Raw genomic sequence first — 23,032 nt, forward strand, 5'->3', positions numbered from 1 at the left:
ACTAAATTAAATTTAACTCTAGAAATCTCTAAAAATACAATGAAAATAAGTAGGTGCATCTTATGATATTTAATTAATAAGAATTTTCTTTAGTATGTACTCATTGTTCTCTCAGTTATCTTCTTGAATCCTTTCTTAGTCTCTTAAATTTACGTCAATTCTGAAAACATATATGAAAATTCTTATAAAGTAATATACACATGAATAAAGAAGTTCGTGTTTATGCTAAGTAGACACAGATTGTGTCTGAACAAAGCCCCAACGTGCGACTTATTTGTTCGCTGCCGGAAAATGAGTTTGTCAATAGATGCGATAATTAGAATTGGTTTAAAGAGGTTTTCATATGAAAATTATATGCGCGATTGCCCTCACCACGTATAATTTGGCCATGTGCCGAAACTAAAAAATTAATATGCTTGAAATAACTTAAATGTCTCATGTGATACTCACATTGAATTTTATATTTCTCGATAACCCTTTTCATTGACTTCGCAATTTGTTCCGGCCGACTGTAGAAGTATTTGTGTTGACTGCTCCCGTCCACATTGTAGATGTCATGGTCTACTTGGCCCTTTGGTGACATGAACAATATTCTGCAACAATACAAGGGCGTGATATATAGATTTACACGTATTTTTGCGAGGCCATTCGCTCTGATTTTTTTAACGAATGAATACCAACAAAGCGATAGCAGACCACGCAATAAGTAGTTTTTTAATTGTTTACCGCGGTATATAGGTCCCATCCGGCGCGAAAGTGTTGCTTTTGGGCTCTTCATTATCAATTAAGTTCACCATAACAAAATGTTTACTTAGTGACTGAATTTCTGCAGAGTCCGCAAACTTAGGTTTCAAATTTTTACACGCAGTACACCACGATTTGTGTATGATCACCATCACGGGTTTCTGATGCTGTGAGGCTATTTGTAATCCAGACTCAAGCGAGCCTGCCCAAACATAACTGGTGCCAAAGCCATTGTCTTTTCCACTAAATGCAAAGCAGGAAACCTTAGTAAATATAAACCCGAAGAGTGCCTTTGGTAGCTTGGCTGTGGCCATTTTTTAAAAAAGGTTCACGACAGGTGTTCAGTCGTAGTAATAACATTTTAAATAATTTATCATGCTCGCCAGATCGCCATATTGTTTGTTTTACTTATTTGACACAATGTGACAGTGACAAAGTAAATGCAGTATAAATGAACTAAAAAAATTAAAGAGATTTCTAAAGACACTACCTATAGACCAGTGCCTATAATTTTTGAAACCAAAAAAAATTACAGTAGGATGAAACCCATTAGAAAAGCAGGGGAATATGATCAAAATGAAAGGAAAAATAAATTACGGTCGATCTGAGGTCGGGAAGGGGTAGGGGGGGAGGTTTAAGGGTAAAAAACGGTTTATCTCGATTTCCGGCAAAACTAAAAGTCCTATCGAAGAAAGTTAAATGGCAAAGTTGTAGGTAATAAAAAGATCTAAAACTTTTGAATTCACACATTTTTCACATAACCTCAAAATTGGTGTGAAAAATTCAAAAAACCAAGTTTTTGGTTTTTTATTTTTATCTTTTACAAAAATTTATTTTTTTAAACGAAATTTGGTGAAAACTTACCTTATTATGTCCCAAATATACTGTAATTTATTTGATTAAAAATATTTATTTTTTCACCTTATTTTGAATTAATATCGAAAAAACACCCTTATTTTCAATCGAAAATTCTGACGTCAAAATTTCAGCTTTTTTCAAAAAGTTGGTGTGCTTTCAGTTCGTTGAAATCTCTACTTTCCTATGGTAAAAAAAAATATATATATTACCATAGTAAATCTTCTCAGAAAATGCAAAACATCGTATGCAGTAACGCCCAGACCCGTCATACCCTTCCCTACTTCTCTATGAAATACGAAAATTTTAGCCCATCTAAAGGCTAAAAAATTTTTTTAGGTCACTCAGGTATATATAAGTTATCTTAAAATAGTAATAAATAGGCATCTAATTATAATTTAAAGAAGATTCATAGAGAAGTAGGGAAGGGGATGACGGGTCTGAGCGTTACTGCGTACGATTTTTTGCATTTTCTGAGAAGATTTACTATGGTAATATATATATATTTTTTTACCATAGGAAAGTAGAGATTTCAACGAACTGAAATCACACCAACTTTTTGAAAAAAGCTGAAATTTTGACGTCAGAATTTTCGATTGAAAATTAGGGTGTTTTTTCGATATTAATTCAAAATAAGGTGAAAAAATAAATATTTTTAATCAAATAAATTACAGTACATTTGGGACATAATAAGGTAAGTTTTCACCAAATTTCGTTAAAAAAAAAAGAAATTTGTAAAAGATAAAAATTAAAAACCAAAAACTTGGTTTTTTGAATTTTTCACATAAATTTTGAGGTTATGTGAAAAATGTGTGAATACAAAAGTTTTAGATCTTTTTATTACCTACCACTTTACCATTTAACTTTCTTCGATAGGACTTTTAGTTTTGCCGGAAATCGAGATAAAACGTTTTTTACCCTTAAACCTCCCCCCCCCTACCCCTTCCCGACCTCGGATCGACCGTAATTTATTTTTCCTTTCATTTTGATCATATTCCCCTGCTTTTCAAATGGGTTTCATCCTACTGTAATTTTTTTCACTTTTTATTTATTTTGAAGGCTATCTGCACTGGTCTACTATAGTAGAATAAGTATAATTGTTTAGGAGCGGTAACTACATCCTAGTCGTAGTTCCTACGAGTCGCATTAGAGAGCGCATTTAAAATTCGATCCGTCTTATAAAAACATCTGCGATTCGATGAAATTAATACTAGTATTTTCGATAATGAACCCCGGCGTACTCTTAAATAAAGATATCGTAAGCGCCATCTAGTGAATGTTTGCTATAATATAATTATTAGATAGTATTTAGTTTAACACCATCTAGTAAAATATTATGGAAGAATAAAACGCATCTTATTAACCTTCTTTATTAGTACAAATACTACAACCTAGATGGCGCTTTATTGGTTTAACGAGTATTTTTTATTATCCGTTCCTGATTCGTCTTAAACCATGAAAATTATTTTTTAACAGTAAGTGGTACATTAAAAGTCATAAAATGTTAAGAGTAACAAAAATATATACTTTTAAATTAAACTCTTAACTTTAATCAAATGAACGTCGGTCTACGATTTTTTTTCGATTACATATAATGATATATAAATAACCATAATATCAGCTATATATTTAGATGTATCTACCTCATTGAATTATGACTACTAATGTGTAATAATTGAGTTAATCGTTTAATAATGCATGTTTTATTTATACTTGCCACCATTTAAGTTGCAAAAAAATTTACTATGTAGCTTTAAATCAGTGTTGTGTTAAATGAACCAGTGACAAACTTTTTAAAACTAACCAAGTGTATCTGCCTGTATTTATTTATGCGTGAGCATGTTTTTCTCTCATTTTCAAATACATTGCATTGTCGATACGTCTCGCTCCAAGTACTCTATTGGAAAAAGCAGATAAAGTATGATAATAATATGTAATGTGAACATGATTGTCTGTTTTAACACGCATATAGTGGAATCACATCTGGACGCCTGCACGCTCATTAAAAACATCAGAGACCTAAAGATTTAAATATTAATACAATATTTATCATTTAGGTTCCTTTTAGAACCTCCTTTGAGTAGCTTATTTTTTTAATAAAAATATAGTGTACGTACTCTGTGGCTTCGTGAGTGAATTCGAGCGTTTAATCTGTGCATTATGTTACATTTTTCGCGCGCTTTCAAGTGAAACTTTCGTGTGCTGAAACTAGTGTTCATTCAGTGCGATGATTAACTTGTACGGAAGTCAAGGACGTAACCACAATGTTTATGGTACAATACGTTCCTTGGCACCAAGGGGCACCCCAATATCAACTCTTGAACAGTTCATTCCACCCTATTTCTACCACATACCGCCTCCTTCGCAACAAATAAATACTTTTCCTGGAAGAAAAAGGCGTAAAAGGGTAAGCTTTTATCATTATTATTGAGTTATTTTTTTCTGTAACTATAGAAATTTATTGTTATTAATTATATATCCGAAATTCTATACATTTTGATTTTAGGAGTAATTGTAGCCCTGTTACATTTCATTCGTAAAAAATATTGTAGCTGTAACAACTATCAGAATATGTGACGACCCAAAACCATATCAAATGTTAGAATAGAAAACAAATGACCCACCTATAGATAACAATGTTATCTGAGCACCAGATGATCTGGGGGCGTATACTATGATTTTTTTTTGTTCATATCTTCAAATAGGTTATATACGTATATTTATATCAAAAAAATGGTAAAATACCGTAGTTTGTTATGGAACAATCCAATTCGAATACCGCAGGGCCTCTAGGTCACAGTCTGTATGTATCAGACAATGTTCTGTGTAGGTTACATAGATAATGTTCAATTGTGAGCACGAATGAATTTCTTATTAATTTTGTTCTTATTTTTGATGTCGAGTATTTAATTTCTTTACTTCATAATCACTGCGAAGGTAAAACCTTTACGTGGTTATAAAACTAACATAAGCATAACTCGGCTACAGATACCTAGTTTTAATTAATTTAAATTAATTAGTAATTCAAAAAATACCCATCGCTACAAATTCCTTCGTCTATTTATAATTGTAACAAAAACTCACTGCACTATTAACCATCGTGAAAATTACAATGACTTTCATACTTAGGAATATATTAGCATCTTATTGCACACGCTTCGAACGATATCTCTCAATGAAGAGAGACATTAATTTGTAAGACACGTAAAAAGATGATGAAAATATCACAACGTCCAGAAGTATTTTTTTAGCTACCATATTTATTTATTTTTCATTAGGCGGATTGGGATTTGACAGTTAAATAATTCCGTTGCCAGTTAAAAATATCATAGATGAAGCCATGAAGAAATTACGTAATACGTGTCATAGAAGTTAAAATTCGGTGGTTAATGCTAATTTATAGACTCACTCACACTCACTTGACAGTCACTCAGCTGCGTTTATACTTTATACGGTTAATCCACTGAAATAATTATGAAAATCTTAATATCATACTTATATAAATTATTCTTATGAGAACTTCGCTGCTATTTAGTAGCTAATAGTAGCAGAAACATACGAAAATGTAGTTATTTTTCTAAATATTTTTAATAATTGAAGTTAAAAAACTGTTGCAAATAATCGTCAGTTTGCTCAAAACTACTCTGAAAGACTGGAATAAAGTATTATTTTCTGATGAAGCTAGAATCTTTGAAAATTTAACTTCACTTCACGCGTATTAATTTATTCGACACATGTACATGATTTGATTAACTGAAATCGACTTAAATTTCCTTAGATGCCCGTTTTTTGCAAAAGAGTTTATGTATCCAACTGCCTTCTCCTGGAATAGGAATCTACAAATTTACTTATTGTATAATAGTAAGATCGTATTCAATTTAATAGCAATTTCATATTTAAGATATGAATTACGTTAATTTAGTTTTTTTAAATGCAATAAAACAAGCTGTCGAAAGAAAATATAATAAATAAGTCATTAAAATTAAATTGGTCTCTTAGGATTTATCTTTTATAGTATCTAGTAACACAGCACTCGGGACATGTGAAACGGTGCCCGTTCTTCCATCGTCTCGTTTGTCTTTCGTCTTTATGTGCCTTGGTTGAGTTTGAGATAGGTCTAAAGAAAAGAATCCTAGGGAGTATCCCAAAAGTGATCCTATTGATAATACGATAAACGTCACTTTTATTTGTGCTTTTGTATCCATTTCAGAAGATTTCTTCTACGGACTATATTAACATCAGCACAAAGTACATGCATGGATTAGAAAAAAACATTAATAATTTCTAAATTTACGTAAATAATAGTTTTATAGTTGTTATACAATAAAAGAGTTTAGTTTAGTTATCTTTTTGGCAATTTTGACATACAAGAAATAAACATAGAATAAAATACCCATAACCAAGGTACAGATTAAATAAATTGCATTGATTTCTTTGAAAAAATGCAGGGTTTTCAATTACGTACCTAATTAAAATATTGTATAAAGTTTTGATATAGATTATAGTTATTTAGATTGTCTATGCTAATTTACCTTATGCTAATGCCTTTTTACAGAAATAAAATACTTATTTATGAATATGCATGTACTAACTTAAATCGTAATAATTAGCCTACATTGCTAAATCTGCTTTATATTGGTTTACTATTTAACGTTCCTACGAAATGAAACAAATCTAAGTATCTTATTTCTTTATATTTCAAGTTGGAAGTATCATGGACATTTTGGTAGCTCTTTTTTCTTCTTTGGAGGACAAACGTGGGGTTCTTGTTCTTTTACTTTAGGCGCTGGTGCTGGCTCAGGTTCTACGTTTTCTGGTGATGAGTCACACGATCTCTCCTTGAGTATTTTTGTTATGATATCCTTTGGATCCAACAACCCAAAGGAATACATAAAAAATAAACTGAGTGACATAACAATCAAGCTTGTTTTCACTTGTTCCTCCTTGTTTCTTTGGTCTAGTTTCAATGAGAGACGGTCGTTGAGAACAGATTCAAACCATTTTCTGGGTGTCCAGTTCCATAAATGGGGGGGTTTTATTCCTGGCTTCATATTGAGAGAGATCCTATTATACTATTGTCATATTGATGAATGTAAAGAATGAAGTCTTTGAATAGAAAATCCGGTATTTAGGCCATATTTTGACTGTTGTTAAACTATTTCAGTTGTTGTGTAGCCTGCGAAAATAATGCAATCATGTTATTTAAAAGTAACTTTTTATTAATAATAATGGATTATTGTATTTTTTACTGTCTTACCATCATTGCCTAGGGCGACGGCTAGTTTTTTCCAAAACTGTAGCAATGCAGGAAAATGCTGCAGAAACTGTTACAATGAGAGCAAATTCTTGACGGGACATGTCATGTCTAATTTATTTTACCTATGAAAATAGATCGTATTTGATCGCATAGATAATATTTTAAATATTCATCCAACGACCCAACAGACCACTGTTCCAGCTTTGTGCATAAAGCATTGTATAAAATAATACGCATCTTTTTTATTCTTTTGTTAATTCTGTGTTTCTATACATTGTCCAAGACCGGTTAACCTGAAGATTCTTCTTCAATGATTCACGTAGTAATTCATGGTCATAACAAACACTTCGCCTAATAAAATGGCCCATCAATTTCTTGCATATACTTTGTATTGATAGCTATAAAAACTTCCAATCAGATAGAGCGAATGGGCCAGGTAAGATTTCCTAGCCTATATAAGGTGCATTTGTATGCGAAGTGCCTATAATCATCAAATAATTCGAATACAAAATAGGAAACTCAATAGTATTGTAAAAGCATAGGGTTCATTATGGTCTTTACGTTTTAAATCTTGGTAACATAGCTGTGCTACGACCTTCACCAGTGATGCATTGAACCGGTTTATATAGATTCGGACAATGATTTCTCTACAACCAATTGTATTTCTTAACTTAACCATCTCGCATATTACTTGCTAAACTGCTTTATTTTACTAAGGATATTCGATGGTATCTAGGTCTTATAATACTGGTATCTTAGTGGTATATTGCAAAAACTAGTCAGTGTCAAGACTAGCAACGTCTGCGCCGCGCTTATTATGTTTTTCAACTATAACTTTCAAGCTCGGAGGCTCAGAGTCCGCTCGTAGTGGGAACAAAACCTGTAGATACTGTTGGTCTACTTCGGTACGGTGTACCTGCGAGATTGCCGTCCCTTTCTTACCCACGTCGAACCCGTTTAAACGAGTCTCCGTTTCATAACACCACTCTGGTATGCAAAGATTGATAGCGTATATGACCATTTGGTTTTGAAAGTCCTGAGAAATCACGCACGGCTTTTTCGCTGGCGTCCGTAGTTAGGATCAGTGGTCGGCGAAACAAGGCTCAGACTGTTATATTAAAACTTCAACAATGACACAAAGTTATATCGAGTTATTTAAGTTGTGTCTTTGTTTTGCAGTGTGATATTATATTGCTAGAATTGCGGTTGTGTTTAATTCGTGCCGGTTGGATATGTGTAGTGGATTTATTTATTATTGTGTGATTGGATGATGATTTTACAATGGATAGCATGGCATCAGAAAACGGATTAGTGGTCAACAATTTGAATCATGTCCGTAGTGATTCTCAGGTAAGCAATATCGATGAGACAAAACACGTTTCAACGATCTAGGAATAAGTGCAATGACTCCCCAATTATTCAATAATCTTTTAAGTATACGATGACACGTAACTCGTAAGTTATGCCAACAAAGTTTACAATATCCGGTCTTCTTAGAAATTCGTTAATAATAAAATAATAATTTAAAGTTTAATGTCTTGTGATATACATATTTACTGGTTTCGTATATGATACGTGAGACTGAAAGCTAGCGACATTAATTACATTATAAGTAAATAGATTAAAGAATTACATAGAGAAGATTATAGAAATTAGGTTTGTTAATACCTATTCGTTTGCGTAGAGTTCACTTCATGTTCATATTGTTTACCACGGTTTCATAGGTGCCTATACAAAAATCGCCAAAACGTCGTAAGCTTAAGTTTAATCGTAATGATAAATAAATAAACACGTTCACTGTACTGAGTGCAGAAAAACGCAACGATAATTTTAAAGGTTTCAGTTAACTATTATTTTTATTGGTATTCATAAATCTTTATAAAACATTAATGAGATCCCCCCTTTAAAACAGTTAATTTTTTTTAAATAAAGCAGTATACAGTTTTTGTGTATAATTGACTTATTCTGTAAAACTAAGATGATAATATAATTTATATTAGTCTATGGACCCATACTAAATAATACCGGTAAACAAATTCTATACCAGTACTAGAAAATATTTCCATAAGTTTTCCTGTGGTATTAAAATTGTAGCAATCATTGCAATAGGTTCAATTATATCAATTTGGTTTCGTAATGAATTCCTCAAAGCTCATGAGTTAGATTCAACCAAGACATTTCTGATCGAATGCTTATGGTATGATTGGTTTCGTCACCAACCAGCATCCAGGTTTCATAACATCTTTCTTAATATATATAGTAGTCGTGGTCGATTTCTATGATGGGTCCACATCGTAGTTCCGCCCCGACCTCCAATCTGGCCGGGAGTTTTCCATTTCTTATTTTAAATTTGTATTTGATTAAATCCAAATATAATAATAAAATATCTTTGTATAGGTACGAATCTTTATGATAACTACTAGATAGAGATAATATACAAAACAAATGTACTAAAAATTTTGATTCTTTTTGATATAGGTCTAAGAAGTATGTTTTTTAACTATTAAAAATACAAGATAACTAAACTCAAAAGCAACGTATTCCATATTCTTCATAAGCATGAAGGCAGTTCTGTATGCTAGCAATGTCTTATTTCCAAACATGTATGTTCGAATTTTGCGATATTGCATTCGGTAAAACATTAGGTCAGACTTGTATTATTTATAAATTAGGTTATTGTATTGGCGAGTTATTACTCCAAATATTATTTTGATAATGTATTGACATGAAAAGAATTTCAGACATTAGGTAGTAGAAAATAGTATTTAATGGATGTAACATTGTTATTTTAGTTAATTCTACCGTCAAAGACTTAAAGTAACAATTTCTCTTACCCTAATAATACTCAACACACTATTCATTAAATGATAAGAAATTGAATAAAACAAAGGCATTCCTCGTACTATACAAAAAGCCTTCAATATCACCTGTCAGCATAATAACAATGCTTCAGACAAAGCTGTAACATAACAATAAGGTGCCGTAAAATCGAATGAATTTAGACCCGAAAGAGGCAAATTTTTTATGAAGATCGGCTAAAATTGGAAGAGCCACATGTCAGATGACGTCACTCTTAAACCAGTTTCGCGCCAATTCGCAGCTGTCGTCGGCAAAGTGGCTCGGTTTCCAATAATTTACTATTTTTCTTATCGTCCAGCCTCCGAGATACACACTTAAGCTGTGCTTAACTTTTCTAATAGCGGACTGCTTCTCTATTAAAAGAAAAATCGACTAAACTAAGTACGAGGCATATAAGGCATATTTAAGTTCTAAAAAATAATTAAATAATATTTATTTACGTTCTGCTGTTCTGTTGTTTTTTGTGAACAATGGATGTCTTTCAGAAATGTCTTATTCAACGAATATATAACTAAAAAAATATAAGAGCATGTATTTAATGCTATATGTACATATAACAATAGCAAACTTTGCCCTGGTTATGTGTCTCTAATAGCCTTGATAACTCTCGCACTGACTGTCGTCGGGATACTGAACAGAATGTTGATTGCAGAAACCGTCACGTATGAACAACCATTATAATAGAGTTAGTAACAAAACTATGGAAATTGATACCTATATTTACATGTAAAATATTCAACTTTCATTAAATTGAAAGTAAACGAGCCTGACAAGTTTCACGCCTAGGGCGAGGTCTGACATTACCTTTAGAAGATAATCCTAATATTAAACAATACTTATCCAATGTACATGCAAAAGTGGCTTTATTTTTTAAGTACATATTTTTTACAGTTTAGGTTTAAGGCTGTTTCAAGCGCAGATACACCCCTTAAAAAAGGGCATTCAAAGTTAATTGCGAAAATTGCAGTCGATTTCGTCGAAGTCGCTTTGCTCATAAGTGAAAATGTCCCACTGAAACAACTTTTAATCACAAATAATTAGTCTATCTGAAAACTTACGTACTTTTGATCTGATAATAATCGATGCATAATAAACTAAGATGTGGAAAGTTACAAAGTCAGAAATTTGCATAATACGCAAACTTTTACTTTCTTACGGACCGGTCACATGATAACATTAAGTTAAAACTAGTACTTACTGTTGGGTTATAAGTGTGCAGCGGTAGTCGCGTGCAGCAGTCCAGTTTATTAATAAGTGACAATATAAAAACATAACAAGACCATAGCAACGCCAACTTTAAATAACGAACTATGACGATATAATATGTATGCAAATTACCAAAGAGTTTCCTCTAATACACCCCCTTGATTTGCATACACATTTAACAACAAATATGTACTAAATAGTCATTACAAAAATATACAGACATGCAATCTTAATCTACACCTAACATTGAGATGCAGCGGTAATGTTTCTGTCTTTGTAAAGCTTTTGTTAGCACATCCGCCGCCATCTCCTCGGTAGACACATACGATAATTGTATGTCAGTATTCTCCCTTAAAACACTTCTTATAAAATAATATTGAATATCGAAATGTTTAGTTCGGGCGTGGAAGACTGGATCCTCCGATAGAAATAAGGCACCTTGATTATCGCAGTACAACACTATGTTCCCGAAATCGCGCAACCCTATCTCTTTCATAAGACTATTCAGGTAAACTGCCTCTTTTATCGCCAAATTTAAACTAATATATTCGGCTTCGCACGTTGAAGTTGCTACGCATTTCTGTTTCTGGGATTTCCATGAAATCGCAGCCCCTCCTAACAAAAAAGCATACCCGGAGTATGACTTCCTATCTATAGGACAATTTGCCCAGTCAGCATCCGAATAACCAATTAAGCTCTTACCTGTTTTTCGATAAATCAGTCCATAATCGGCTGTCCTCTTAAGATAACGAAGTAATCTTTTCACCGCATTCCACTGTATCTGTCCAGGATTATCACAAAACGCTGCTAATCTTGTCACGGCGTGTGTGATATCCGGACGAGTTCCTGCTGAAAGATAAATCAAGCTTCCGATTAATTCTCTATATGGAAATTCCTTCTCCAGCGGAATTTGTGAACCATCGGGTCTAAAATTCACCTCCATCGGCGTGGTCACTGTTTCTTTACAATTCTCCATGCCGAATTTTATCATCAAATCATTAATATATTTTTGTTGTGACAGTTTCGTGGCATACTCATTTTTGACAATGTCAATGCCTAAAATATATTTCGCCAGTCCATAGTCTTTTAAATCAAACTCTTTGGAAAGTTCATCTTTGAAAGATTGTATGAGACCTTTATTGCGTGAAACTATCAGTAAATCATCAACATAAACCGCTAAGTATATAGACGTATCAATGGAGTTACCGTCCAAATAGTAGAGACACGGTTCCTTCAAAGACTGTTTAAAATGCATTGACTTCAATTTATTGTCAAGTCTTTTGTTCCATTGACGTCCAGCTTGTTTCAAGCCATACAGTGATTTCTTCAATCGACATACATCTCCACCTGTCTTCAGATCATTTAACATCTTACGAGCCTGCTCTTTTAAGCTTTCGTCTCTTTCTTCTTTAATAATTCTACCTAAGCACTCTGTCAACAATTCTGGAACTTCCATATAAATTTCCTCGTCAAGATATCCATTCAGATATGCAGTATTGATATCCAACTGGTGTATCTCCATGTCTAATTCAACCGCGAGCGCTGTAAGCAGTCTTACCGTGTCTAGTCGGACGACAGGTGAAAAAGTGTTTCGGTAATCGATGCCATATCGTTGACTGTAGCCCTTGGCTACCAACCGTGCTTTCTTCTTCTCGGTTTTGTCAACGTTAAGCTTCGTTGTCAATACATATCGGCATCCTACCGCTTTTCGATTTCTCGGCTTTTGAACAATTTCCCATGTTTCATTTTTTACAAGACTTTTGACCTCAGATAATATTGCTTCCTCCCATAGAGCACGTTCAGCGCTACTTAGGGCATCCCCTAAGGAAGTTTCCACAGTCAACGCAACATCCTCAGGTAAAGTTTCTTCTGCACGGCCATTATTATCATTGGGTATCATTTTATAGACCTTCTTAGGTCGGCCAACTTGGCCTTTCTGAAGTTTTGGTCTCCCGGGACCTCTCTTATACGTTACCTCTGTATCAGCTTGCGCTATTTCACTATCTTCCTCATGACATAGAGAAGGTGAACCAAGGGGTGAATCAGTCGTCTCCACGATCATTTCTCGAGTTCCTGAATAAGATGTACTTGGTATTACGTCCACCTCTACATTTGCCGATTTCCTGTCATCATTAGTATCGAGCCTCGTCTTGCAGAATTTCACATCCCTAGCTATAATGGTTTTATGGTCTACTGGTATCCATACCTTATATCCCTTTTGGTTCATTGGATATCCAATAAATATTCCATTGACACTTCTGGCAGCAAATTTGTCCTTGGTTGGACTCTTGTCTAGAACATAAACTTCAGCTCCAAACTTCTGAAGATACTCAATCTTCACTGGAGAGCCAAACCACTTCTCGTACGGAATTGTACCACCCAAACTACTCGTGGGACAACGATTCCTAATATGACATGCCACCAATACAGCATCTCCCCAAAAACCTGCTGAGAGATTAGATGAAAGTAACATACACCTAGCCATTTCAACTAATGTCCTGTTCATTCGTTCTGCTACGCCATTCTGCTGTGGGGTTTGAGGTATAGTCAGTCTTCTTATTATCCCCTCTTGTTTCAGGAATTGATCAAACTTATTATTACAGTATTCTCCACCGTTATCAGTTTGTAAATACTTTATTCTCTTAGCGGTAAGGTTCTCAACATAGCTCTTGTATTCTTTGAAACATTCCAGAACACCACTCTTACTCTTCAGTAAGTAAACTTCGCACCATCTAGTACAATCGTCAATAAACGTGACAAAATATTTTGCACCACCGACAGTTTCATTTCGAATTGGCCTAACTACATCGGAATGGATGATGGACAGTTTTTCGTCACATGGTCCACTCGACTTGGAAAATGGAAAAGAAGTCATCTTACCCTGCACACAATACTTACAGTCGTATAAAATATTTATATTTGACATATCAACTTTAATGCCCACATGACCTAATACTTTTATTAAATCCTTCGCATTTAAGTGACCTAAACGTTCGTGCCAGGATAGTAAATCGTTCTTAGTTTCGGAAATCGCAGAAACAGAAGCATGGCCCTCCCGCATATAATAAAGGTTGTTTTTTCGATCTGCTATGAACTTAATATTCCCTTCAGAATCGGTTACATAAGCTGAATCTTTCTTAAAAGTTACATTAAAACCTTTGCTTGTAATTTTAGATACGGAAATTAAGTTGCATCGCAAATCGGGAACATATAAAGTGTCTGATAGTTTTATCGGAACCTCCCCATTCAAACTCACAGTTCCTTTACCTTTTGCAAATGTACTCACATTGGTGGCCAAACTTAACTTACTACTGCAATTTGTCAAGGTGTCAAATTTTCCTTTCGATCTACAAAGGTGCGATGTACACCCACTATCTATGAGCCAGTTTCCTCCACATCCCGAACCAATCACTCCGTTACACTCTGAAACAGATAGAACACATGAGTTAAAATTCTCACTAGCACCTAACTCACTAACACATTTTGAGTCCTGCCTTGTTCCTTTACACGGGCATTCCGAAGCTTTATGCCCAAATTTATGACATCTGTAACATTTAAATTTAAACGCTTGATCCGGTTTATAATTCTGCGGATTTTTAGATGTAGAACTCTTCGTGGTTTTTCTCCTAGCGAACATTGCTGACGACCCCCTCTCTGTCTCCTTCCTTTGCTGTCGCCTAGAGGCATCTTCTTCAAGAATTTTAACTTTCAAAGAATTCGGGTCTGGCAATGAATCTCTAGTCTCCATCGCACATCTAAAGTTCTCATAACTTGGGGGCAGACTATAGAGTAAAATAATAGATGCAAGATCATTATTTATATTTATGTCCATGTCTAGTAACTTTTCTTTGGCTTCAAAGAAGCTTAACAGATATTCACGCATGTCGTCCTCCTCACACATCTTGTGTAATATGAGCTGCTTTAACAGTGTCGCTTTCTTAGCGGGACCCGAAGACGCGAAGATGCTTTCTAATTTTAACCAGCATTCTCGCGACGTGCTCGTCCCCTTAATGTGTCGTAGCTCACCTGGACTTATTGAGAGAATAATCTCCGCTCTCGCCTTTGCATCCGCCGCTTCCCAAAGCAACGCCTCTGCTGGCTCAGCTGGCTTCTTAATGCTACCATCCACATAGCCCCACACATCGCTCTTAATCAATAGAGCATGGGCCTGGATTCGCCATGAGTCGTAATTATCACGGCTTAATAATTCTATCCGCACACTCGCCATCGTTACTAGGTTAAGCACTCTAGTTCCCCCTTTTTTTTTATTAATTTACTGGACTATGACTGGGCCCATAACCTTTGTTGGGTTATAAGTGTGCAGCGGTAGTCGCGTGCAGCAGTCCAGTTTATTAATAAGTGACAATATAAAAACATAACAAGACCATAGCAACGCCAACTTTAAATAACGAACTATGACGATATAATATGTATGCAAATTACCAAAGAGTTTCCTCTAATACTTACTAGATATTAAATTTAAAAGTATTTTCTTGTAAAATCCGAGAAGCAAGTTTAGCCTAAATATTAAGCGACTCTTAAAGTTTGTGCAGTTAAAACCAACACCATAGATATTTCTATATAATGGCACTTCTTAGAAAAAAAATTGTCGATGTATGTCAACTACAACATCTACCCACGCGCCTTAAAATTATGCATAAGACAGACGCAGAAATATATGTGCCTTCCGTCCCATTGAGGGGATTACGAGAGAACATACGAGCTGACTTTAGCTGATATTTCCGTATAGATTTTTCCGGGCTAAACTGAATTAAACACCATAGAGTGTTATGCTACTTATCACTTTTGTTATAATCTAAGTTATACATTTTATTACTTAATAATTTTCTTCATTCTTTAAAACGCTTCAGTGATTTAGCCGTGAGAAATAAACTTGCGCTACTATTCGACACATATTTATTATAATTACTTTAATTAACTGTATAATATGTTATATCTACTCCATGGATGGTAATTCACGCGAACAAAATCCTTATCCGTGTCAGTAATGCAGTTGTAGACAGTAAATTATTATAGATATTATGTATTTTTTGATTGTTTAAATATTTATTGTTTAAAGCGCCATCTATTGAAAAGAACAGTAGGTAAGCCATGCCGTGCGAGCTTGCGTTGCACAGGCGAGGCGTGACTGCGCGATTCCACATAATCAAAGATATTTTATCTGTATACGGCCCGCTGCTATAACTATAACTTTATTAAGCTGTGCAGTGCTCTGTGCTGGTGTCAACTGTCAGTCACCCATTTTACTTTAAAGTTTGTTTTAAAAACTGACATCAGACATCTAAGCAAACGTGCTTTTGGGAATGTGTTGATTTATAAACAATAAAATGTCTATGTTAGCTGAACCACGGCGAAAACAGAAAATAATCAATCTCCGCGCTAAAAATAATGCGTGGAGCAATGATACAAACAAGTTTGGACAACGCATGTTGGAGAAAATGGGTTGGAGTGCTGGAAAAGGGTTAGGTGTAAAAGAAAATGGAATAGTTGAACATGTGATCGCTAAATACAAGAATGATGACAAAGGTCTTGGTTATGAAGATAAAAATGACCAGTGGACCAAGCATGATGACGATTTCAATGCTTTATTAGCGAATTTATCAAATGGTAAGTACCATGTGAATGATTTTTTTCTTATAATATAAATATCCTATGTCCGTAGTAACTTGTTAAGTTTGAATGTATAAAGATATTTATTATACTTGTTAAAATATCTATATGTACAGCACATTTATTGTAAGTTATTGAAAACCTTAACCTTAATATATTAACAATATTATCATTTTATTTTTAGATAAAGATGAGACTAAAGAAGTTTTGCATAGTGGAGTTTCATTAGAAACTAAGTCAAAGAAAAGTAAAGCACGTATACACTATCATAAGTTCACTCGAGGTAAAGATTTATCAAGGTACAGTGAGAAAGACCTTGCCAATATCTTTGGAAAAAAAAGCTTCAAGGAAGAAACCATTCTAGATATTGGCAAGGAAGAAATAGACTCAACTGAGAAAGTCTTTACTGAAAAGGGCAGCATGGAAGATTATTTCAAATCAAAAATGTCAGCTTTGAAGTCAAAAATAATATCAAGCGATGTGAACTGTCATGAAAGCACTGATTGTCCAGATTTCGTATTCCAAGGGTTTTCTTGCACAAAAGAAGATGGAGATAATATAGTAAAGGAAAAAGAATCCTTATTTTATAATAATTCTGATAAAAATAATGAACATGTTCATAATGATAGAGAAGAAAAATCAACTAAAAAAAAGAAAAAAACAAAAAGTAAAAAAGAAACCTCTAGTCAAGATAATACCGAGAGGGAATATTTTGTTCCTCAAGGATCTAATGATAAACCAGACAAAATCTTTTCAAGTGACTCCCCAAATGAATTGGAGGATACAGTTTTGTTAAAAAAGAAGAAAAAACATAAAGTTTGTAATAATGAAGTGCAATGTGCAGTCAAACATGATATAACTGATGATGAGGGAAATAAAAAAAGGTCAAAGAAAAAGGATAAAAAAGTGGATTTATTAGATGTTCCAGAACCAATACTAGCTGATAGTAGCGTCAAAGATAATCCTGTGCCTAAAAAGAAAAAGAAGAAAAATAAAGAATTATAAATATTTATTTTATCTTTTACATAGTTTTACAATTTCTATCAATGATAATTTTTTTAAATTCAAATTTTATAAAACACAGTAAAGTGTAACTTTAACTTAAAGTACATTATTAGGCATTTGGTATTCCGTATTACCCAATTATAATATTCTTAGAACTAAATTTAATTTTGCTTTTTAAAATTGTGATAAAAATTACTATCATTTTGATTGATCATTGCTTTAGTACCTAGCAATTATAACTCTAAAGATTTTAACCAATAAAAGTTTTAGGTTAAATCGCAATGAACCGCATAGTAAGCCAGTACGAGTCATGAGTCGTGACTCGTGAGGTTAATCTACCGAGTACCGACGCGTCATATTTTGAATAGCCGCCATCTTGTTTAGGTCGAGTATCGCCATTTGCCATCCCGCTACGAGTAACGAGGCACACATTCATTACATTTAAGAAGTTGGAAAGAAATAGTTATAACTTACAATATTCAGAAAAAAATCTGATACAATATTAAATTGATTATCTAAAATAATGTTCAATGTTGTGTAACTTTGGATTGAGTGTGAAAACTATATCTGGTACATTTACTGGTACGTAATTATTGCAAATTGTCAACTTGATGTAAACCGTCGCAATGTTATAATGGCATTTGGCAATTCTCAATAATGTCATGGCTGTCTGAAAATAAAAACACGTGTTTTAAGTGCAAAATAGTGATTTATTATTAATTTTACTGAAGAAGATGGTCAAAAATTTATAATATGGTGATTCAAAACATGGGTGACACAACGCAAACCGAACCAGCGTTTTCTGGCTTGGATAATATGATCAGTCAATCGAAGAAATCACAGAGGCTAAAGAGACATTCCAGTCAAAATACCTCTGAACGCTGTCTGAGTACATCTTTGGATAAATTATCAGAAGTAAGCAAAGAAGATCTGAATGAACTCCACACTGCGTATAAAAAATGTAAAGAAGTTATAAAAAAAATTGAATCCAAGTATGGACATTTGTTACAAAAAGATGACACTTTGTTAGATGATATTTTGGAAGAAGAAAATAATACTATAAATTTATGTACATGTTCTTTTAACAAAAAAATTGTTTTTAATGAAGATGGACAGCAAGTAACAAGAGATATAGTTCCAGACTTACATATTTGTCCAAAAAAGCCAAGATTTCTCAATCCGTCACCATTTAATCCGTTACCTAAGAATCAGCCAAATCTCCTTATTGAGCATGAATTTGATTCCTTACCAAATGATTTAAACGAGTTGTCTGAAATACTTAAAGATGAAACAATTGATGTTGCTTACAGAAATAAAGTAATACAAAAAATTAAGTTAATCCGTCTCGATAATATTAACACTATGAGATATGATAGAAAATTTTTAATAGAAAAATTAAAAGAAAAACCTGATAGTTTATTTGAATTTAAAGGAGCTAATGTATCATCTATACCTGGATATCCTGTAAAACCTGTCGAGGAAGCATAAAAATTGTATACTGCTTTTAAACAATCAACATAGTTTATGAGATTTAAGTACTGAAAATTTAAAGAAGAAAAGTTTATATGCCTATAGTCTTGGTATTGATTTTAAAAAATAGGACACAATTTGATCATGATTTTGTAGTGTGAGTAGTACTCCTAAAAAGTTTTTTTTTATGAGTCACAATATAAAATGTAATAACATTGTGAATATGTTTAGTTATTGTGGTGATATGTATAATTATGTATTTGAACTGCTGAAAATGTTTTATCATATTGCCATATATATCACCTTGTTGCCTTATTTAGGTGTTATAACTTATTGTTATTAGTATTTTTTAACTGACTTTCAAATAATGAAGGTTATCAATTTGACACAATATTTTTTAAGAGTTAGTAAACAATATTTACTATGCTTGTCTATTTTATGAGCTATGAGTTAACATTTTTAAAATCTGTAACAAATAAAGTTTTTCAAATAAGGAAAACAAAAATTAAGATAAAAATCTGTTATTAGTTAAAATGTTTCAAATGAATTAATTTTAAGATAAGATAAGTAATACATTGCCTGTCATGATATATGTTATAACATGTGTTTTACCAGAATATACTCTAATTTTGTATGAGAAATTCATTTTATTTATAGAAAACTTCCCTATCCTTTATTTGTTACATGTTTTTGTTGTTGGTGAGTAAAGATAACCATAATCATTATTATATTGGATGTATTTTCTGTAATTTAAAGTGGATGAATTGTAGAAAGTAATCAGGTACATAAAATGTGACAGTGTAAGATTTAAATAACCAGTATCATTAGCATCTGATCATGGATCTTTTCAGTTCCAAAGGTCTAATCTAGTTAGAAAACTGAACTAGTCAAACAGGTTACAAATTTCCATCAACTCTCGAGGGAAAATTCTTAATCAGTTGGTTCAAAATATTTTCAAATGTATAACTGCAAAATATTATCTACATATATGGATGTGAAGGAGTTTTTGCTTCCTATTTTTGAAACCAACATCATAACTTAGAAAAATTAGAAAATTAGAAAACTATTAATAAAATTAGAAAATCCAGTAGCAAGAAATTAACACTGCCACATATAATTTGAATCAGTGTGTACCTACTGTGTGTTATAAACCAGTCATTTAACGAGATATGCTTTGTAACATAGCAAAATCCTTTATGTTAAACATATCACAATTCTTAAGTAGTTTAAATAAAAGCATACATTTGGAATGTCCATTGTTTTTAGTTACATACATTAAAAACTATGTAGTTACTTTACAACTTGTCAGTTAAATTTGTGCATTATCACAATCACATAAGTATTATTTTAGAATGTAGTTTGCCAACTGTGGCATGGTTTTTGCTGGATTGTAAACAGAATAATGATGTCTTTGCATACCATGTTTCGCGAACACAGCATTGTAATTTGAACATTAGGAAATCTAGGTACTAGGATGTAGGTAACTAATGTTGTTGGTATATCCTTATTTAGGTCTAAATACACGGTTGTTCACCAATCTCGTCAAACTCCTTTGTAGTAGTAGAAATTTAAATAGGTAATACTTGTCATTCATGTGTCAAAAGTAGCAATTAACCAGACCGTATCATACGTGAAGGGCACCGAACCTTCATTTGTAACACTATAGTCCGCAATCCCACCACTGCACAACGGGGTCACTCATTCATTTGACAAACCAGTTTGCTCTAAAGAGATAAAATTCTTCTTTCACAGTATTGTATGGTATTTGCTAAACAAAAAACAATTTGGTCTCGGTGTACCGTACCGTACTCTCATTGAAATTAACACCCATACTTTCAACACTATATACAGGATGCCCCCTTTTCCATCTATTTTTTATTAAATTCTAGGTATTTAAGTTACTTTAATGTTCTTTTAGGTGGTAGTCGACTAACAAGATAATTTCGTGATTGCCTAATTTGAACAAAACTGTATCAATCCTCGTGTTACACAATACACATTATTTTACAAAGTATAGGATAATTTCTGACACACCTTTCTGAGGGCTGTTATACTACGATCTTCGCGAAAAGAAATCGGACTGGTAGTTTGTTATTAACAACAAAGTTACAATTAAATTAAACATATCGTTCCCTCCTTACCGTGCTTAACACTTTAAGTAAATTTACAATAAATGAATCAGAATGTTTAACAATCAATGATAAAATATATAATATTTTTTTTTATAAGTAAGATTTATGAACCACCTGTATAAAACCTACCTTACGGAAGGCAGTGTATTCTCATACGTCGCGAGACCGCGTCAACGTAGGACGCGTAATAAACGTTACCGGATAGTGTACAACCTATTTGTAATTGTTTATAAATTGTGTTACAGTGTGAATATGAAAATTGACAACTTTGGATTTTACGATAAATCACAGGTATTAATTAAATATGTAGGAACTTTTAATTGTTTAGTTGAGCCAGTTAACTCGAATATATATAATTAAGCTTAACTACTAACAAAGTTAATTTATCTTATAAACATTATTTGTTATAGTAAAAAACTTATTGGTAATAATTCTCAGTTCTTGATTTCGGTTCCTAGCGACAAAGTATTCTTTATGGTAAAGCACCGGAGGCTATTCGCCTACTTGCCCTATAAATTATTAATGAAATTGACGTAGGAATGTGTCATCCCCATGTCCAATTGTGTCAAAATAAACAAAAGACAGTCAAATAAATTTTAGTTCCTATATCTTCTGTGTTATCTGAGGGCGGCCGTAAGATAATTGATTGTGTGTTAATAAAATCATTATAATTAGTATGTCATAACTTGAGATTCTATTATTGCCCACATATGTTTTGTTGCATATAAACATAGGCGTAGGTGTTATGCGTAGGACTAACCTATAGCGCCGTAATTTACTGTCAATAACATTTTATAACATGCACATAATTATTATATAACAAGGTCATTATAATAAGAAAGCTGACTATCGCGTTTGCTGACTGTACATTGCTCTTTTAAGGCGCATCCCACTTTCATACCTTCATGAGATCCGGGATTCTATATCCAGAAAGTATCAAAGCATACACAGGAGTTGCAGCTAAAATATATTATAAGATAGATGGGAGTGTAATATGCAGTAAATCAAGTAGTGTGTGGCATAAATGAAATCACCCTTTTCTGGAAAAGGGAATAAAAATAATCATATTTAATGAATGTGTTTTATTCAATGACCGATTATACTATCTTGATATCTTAATAGATTTTGGCTTGAAGCGCTAGAATCTAGATCAACACTTAATAATTTAATTTTAGATTAAGTTTGGTAATTGTATAACTTTTCAGTGTTACTTGTTATTTAATTTTTGTTGATTTTGTTATGCAGTTCTTGCACTTTACCCTTAGTATTTCTTTTTTGTGTTTTTCTTTTCTAGGGTTGCCTGGAAGAGATGGATTGTTAGCGATAAGGCCAACCGTTGCGTCCCTTATAATTTATGTTATTTGAACGAAGTTTTAATAAATAAATAAAAACATTGATTTTATTTGTAATAGGTAACGTTTGCTTAAGTAACTTATGTGTTTATAACAGCTCATGCGAATGTGTTTCTTCCGTGAGGGCTTGACAATCGTATCAATTCTAAAAAAAATATTTAGTTACATTTTCGAAATGATAAAACTGGCACCGAGTAAGAATAGCATTGGTAATGATTTAGGCGTCACTCATTCACAATCTACTTATTGTCTTACAATATAAGTAGATCTTAAGACGTCACAAGGCTTTTAACTGGCTTCATAACATTCCTGCATTCGTTAAAATGGAGTATATTTTTTTATCACTTTTAAAATCCTAGGTACTTAAAAACAGTGCATTTCTGAACAAAGCAAGTAGTTACTTTGCGGTCTGATGCGAACCCTAGATAATTAAAAACCAGGAATCCTTTTAATAACTGTGCCCTTATGGTTGCAAGTACTATTTTAATATATTTGTATGAATTATATAGTCTGCACGAATA

At 33.0% G+C, this 23,032-nt stretch overlaps 3 protein-coding genes and 2 long non-coding RNA genes across 17 annotated transcripts in view; 3 read left to right on the plus strand and 2 right to left on the minus strand.

The window, feature by feature from the left end:
• LOC125053662 (tight junction protein ZO-1) overlaps window positions 1–23,032 on the plus strand; it is a 101,418-nt gene that overhangs the window by 50,503 nt on the left and 27,883 nt on the right. Inside the window, exon 1 of one of the 13 annotated variants that reach the window (XM_047655144.1) lies at window positions 3,482–4,006. The exons of 10 other annotated variants lie outside the window; for them this stretch is intronic. In XM_047655144.1, the coding sequence (XP_047511100.1) occupies window positions 3,827–4,006 (180 nt within the window). In that variant the 5' untranslated portion in view covers window positions 3,482–3,826. Of the gene's footprint in view, window positions 1–3,481; window positions 4,007–7,894; window positions 8,207–21,037; window positions 21,451–23,032 lie in introns of those variants that run through there. 2 more of the 13 variants (XM_047655145.1, XM_047655143.1) reach the window with 2 other exon arrangements.
• LOC125053669 lies at window positions 478–3,857 on the minus strand. The gene is made up of 3 exons (XR_007117608.1): window positions 3,717–3,857; window positions 3,404–3,496; window positions 478–593 (listed from the first exon to the last, which is right to left on the minus strand). It is a non-coding gene; the product is annotated as an uncharacterized LOC125053669 (long non-coding RNA).
• LOC125053668 lies at window positions 11,624–12,686 on the minus strand. Its single transcript, XR_007117607.1, has 2 exons — window positions 11,859–12,686; window positions 11,624–11,770 (listed from the first exon to the last, which is right to left on the minus strand). It is a non-coding gene; the product is annotated as an uncharacterized LOC125053668 (long non-coding RNA).
• LOC125053664 (PIN2/TERF1-interacting telomerase inhibitor 1) lies at window positions 16,210–17,576 on the plus strand. The gene is made up of 2 exons (XM_047655149.1): window positions 16,210–16,549; window positions 16,737–17,576. Exons 1-2 carry the CDS (start codon window positions 16,270–16,272, stop codon window positions 17,555–17,557), a joined length of 1,101 nt encoding a protein of 366 aa, XP_047511105.1. The 5' UTR covers window positions 16,210–16,269; the 3' UTR covers window positions 17,558–17,576.
• On the plus strand, window positions 18,204–19,668 carry LOC125053665. The gene has a single exon (XM_047655150.1). The coding sequence runs from the start codon at window positions 18,311–18,313 to the stop codon at window positions 19,043–19,045; it is 735 nt and encodes a 244-aa protein (XP_047511106.1). The 5' UTR covers window positions 18,204–18,310; the 3' UTR covers window positions 19,046–19,668.

This window comes from Pieris napi, chromosome 11 (genome assembly GCF_905475465.1).
Source record: "Pieris napi chromosome 11, ilPieNapi1.2, whole genome shotgun sequence".
NCBI classification, from domain to species: domain Eukaryota; kingdom Metazoa; phylum Arthropoda; class Insecta; order Lepidoptera; family Pieridae; genus Pieris; species Pieris napi.

What these genes read in the sequence shown, in the direction of transcription:
- LOC125053665 (XM_047655150.1), top strand. Translation starts at nt 18,311, where the DNA reads ATGGTGATTCAAAACATGGGTGACACAACGCAAACCGAACCAGCGTTT.
- LOC125053664 (XM_047655149.1), top strand. Translation starts at nt 16,270, where the DNA reads ATGTCTATGTTAGCTGAACCACGGCGAAAACAGAAAATAATCAATCTC. An exon ending in ATTAGCGAATTTATCAAATG is followed by an intron (nt 16,550 to 16,736) that starts GTAAGTACCATG and finishes TTTTATTTTTAG; the next exon opens with ATAAAGATGAGACTAAAGAA.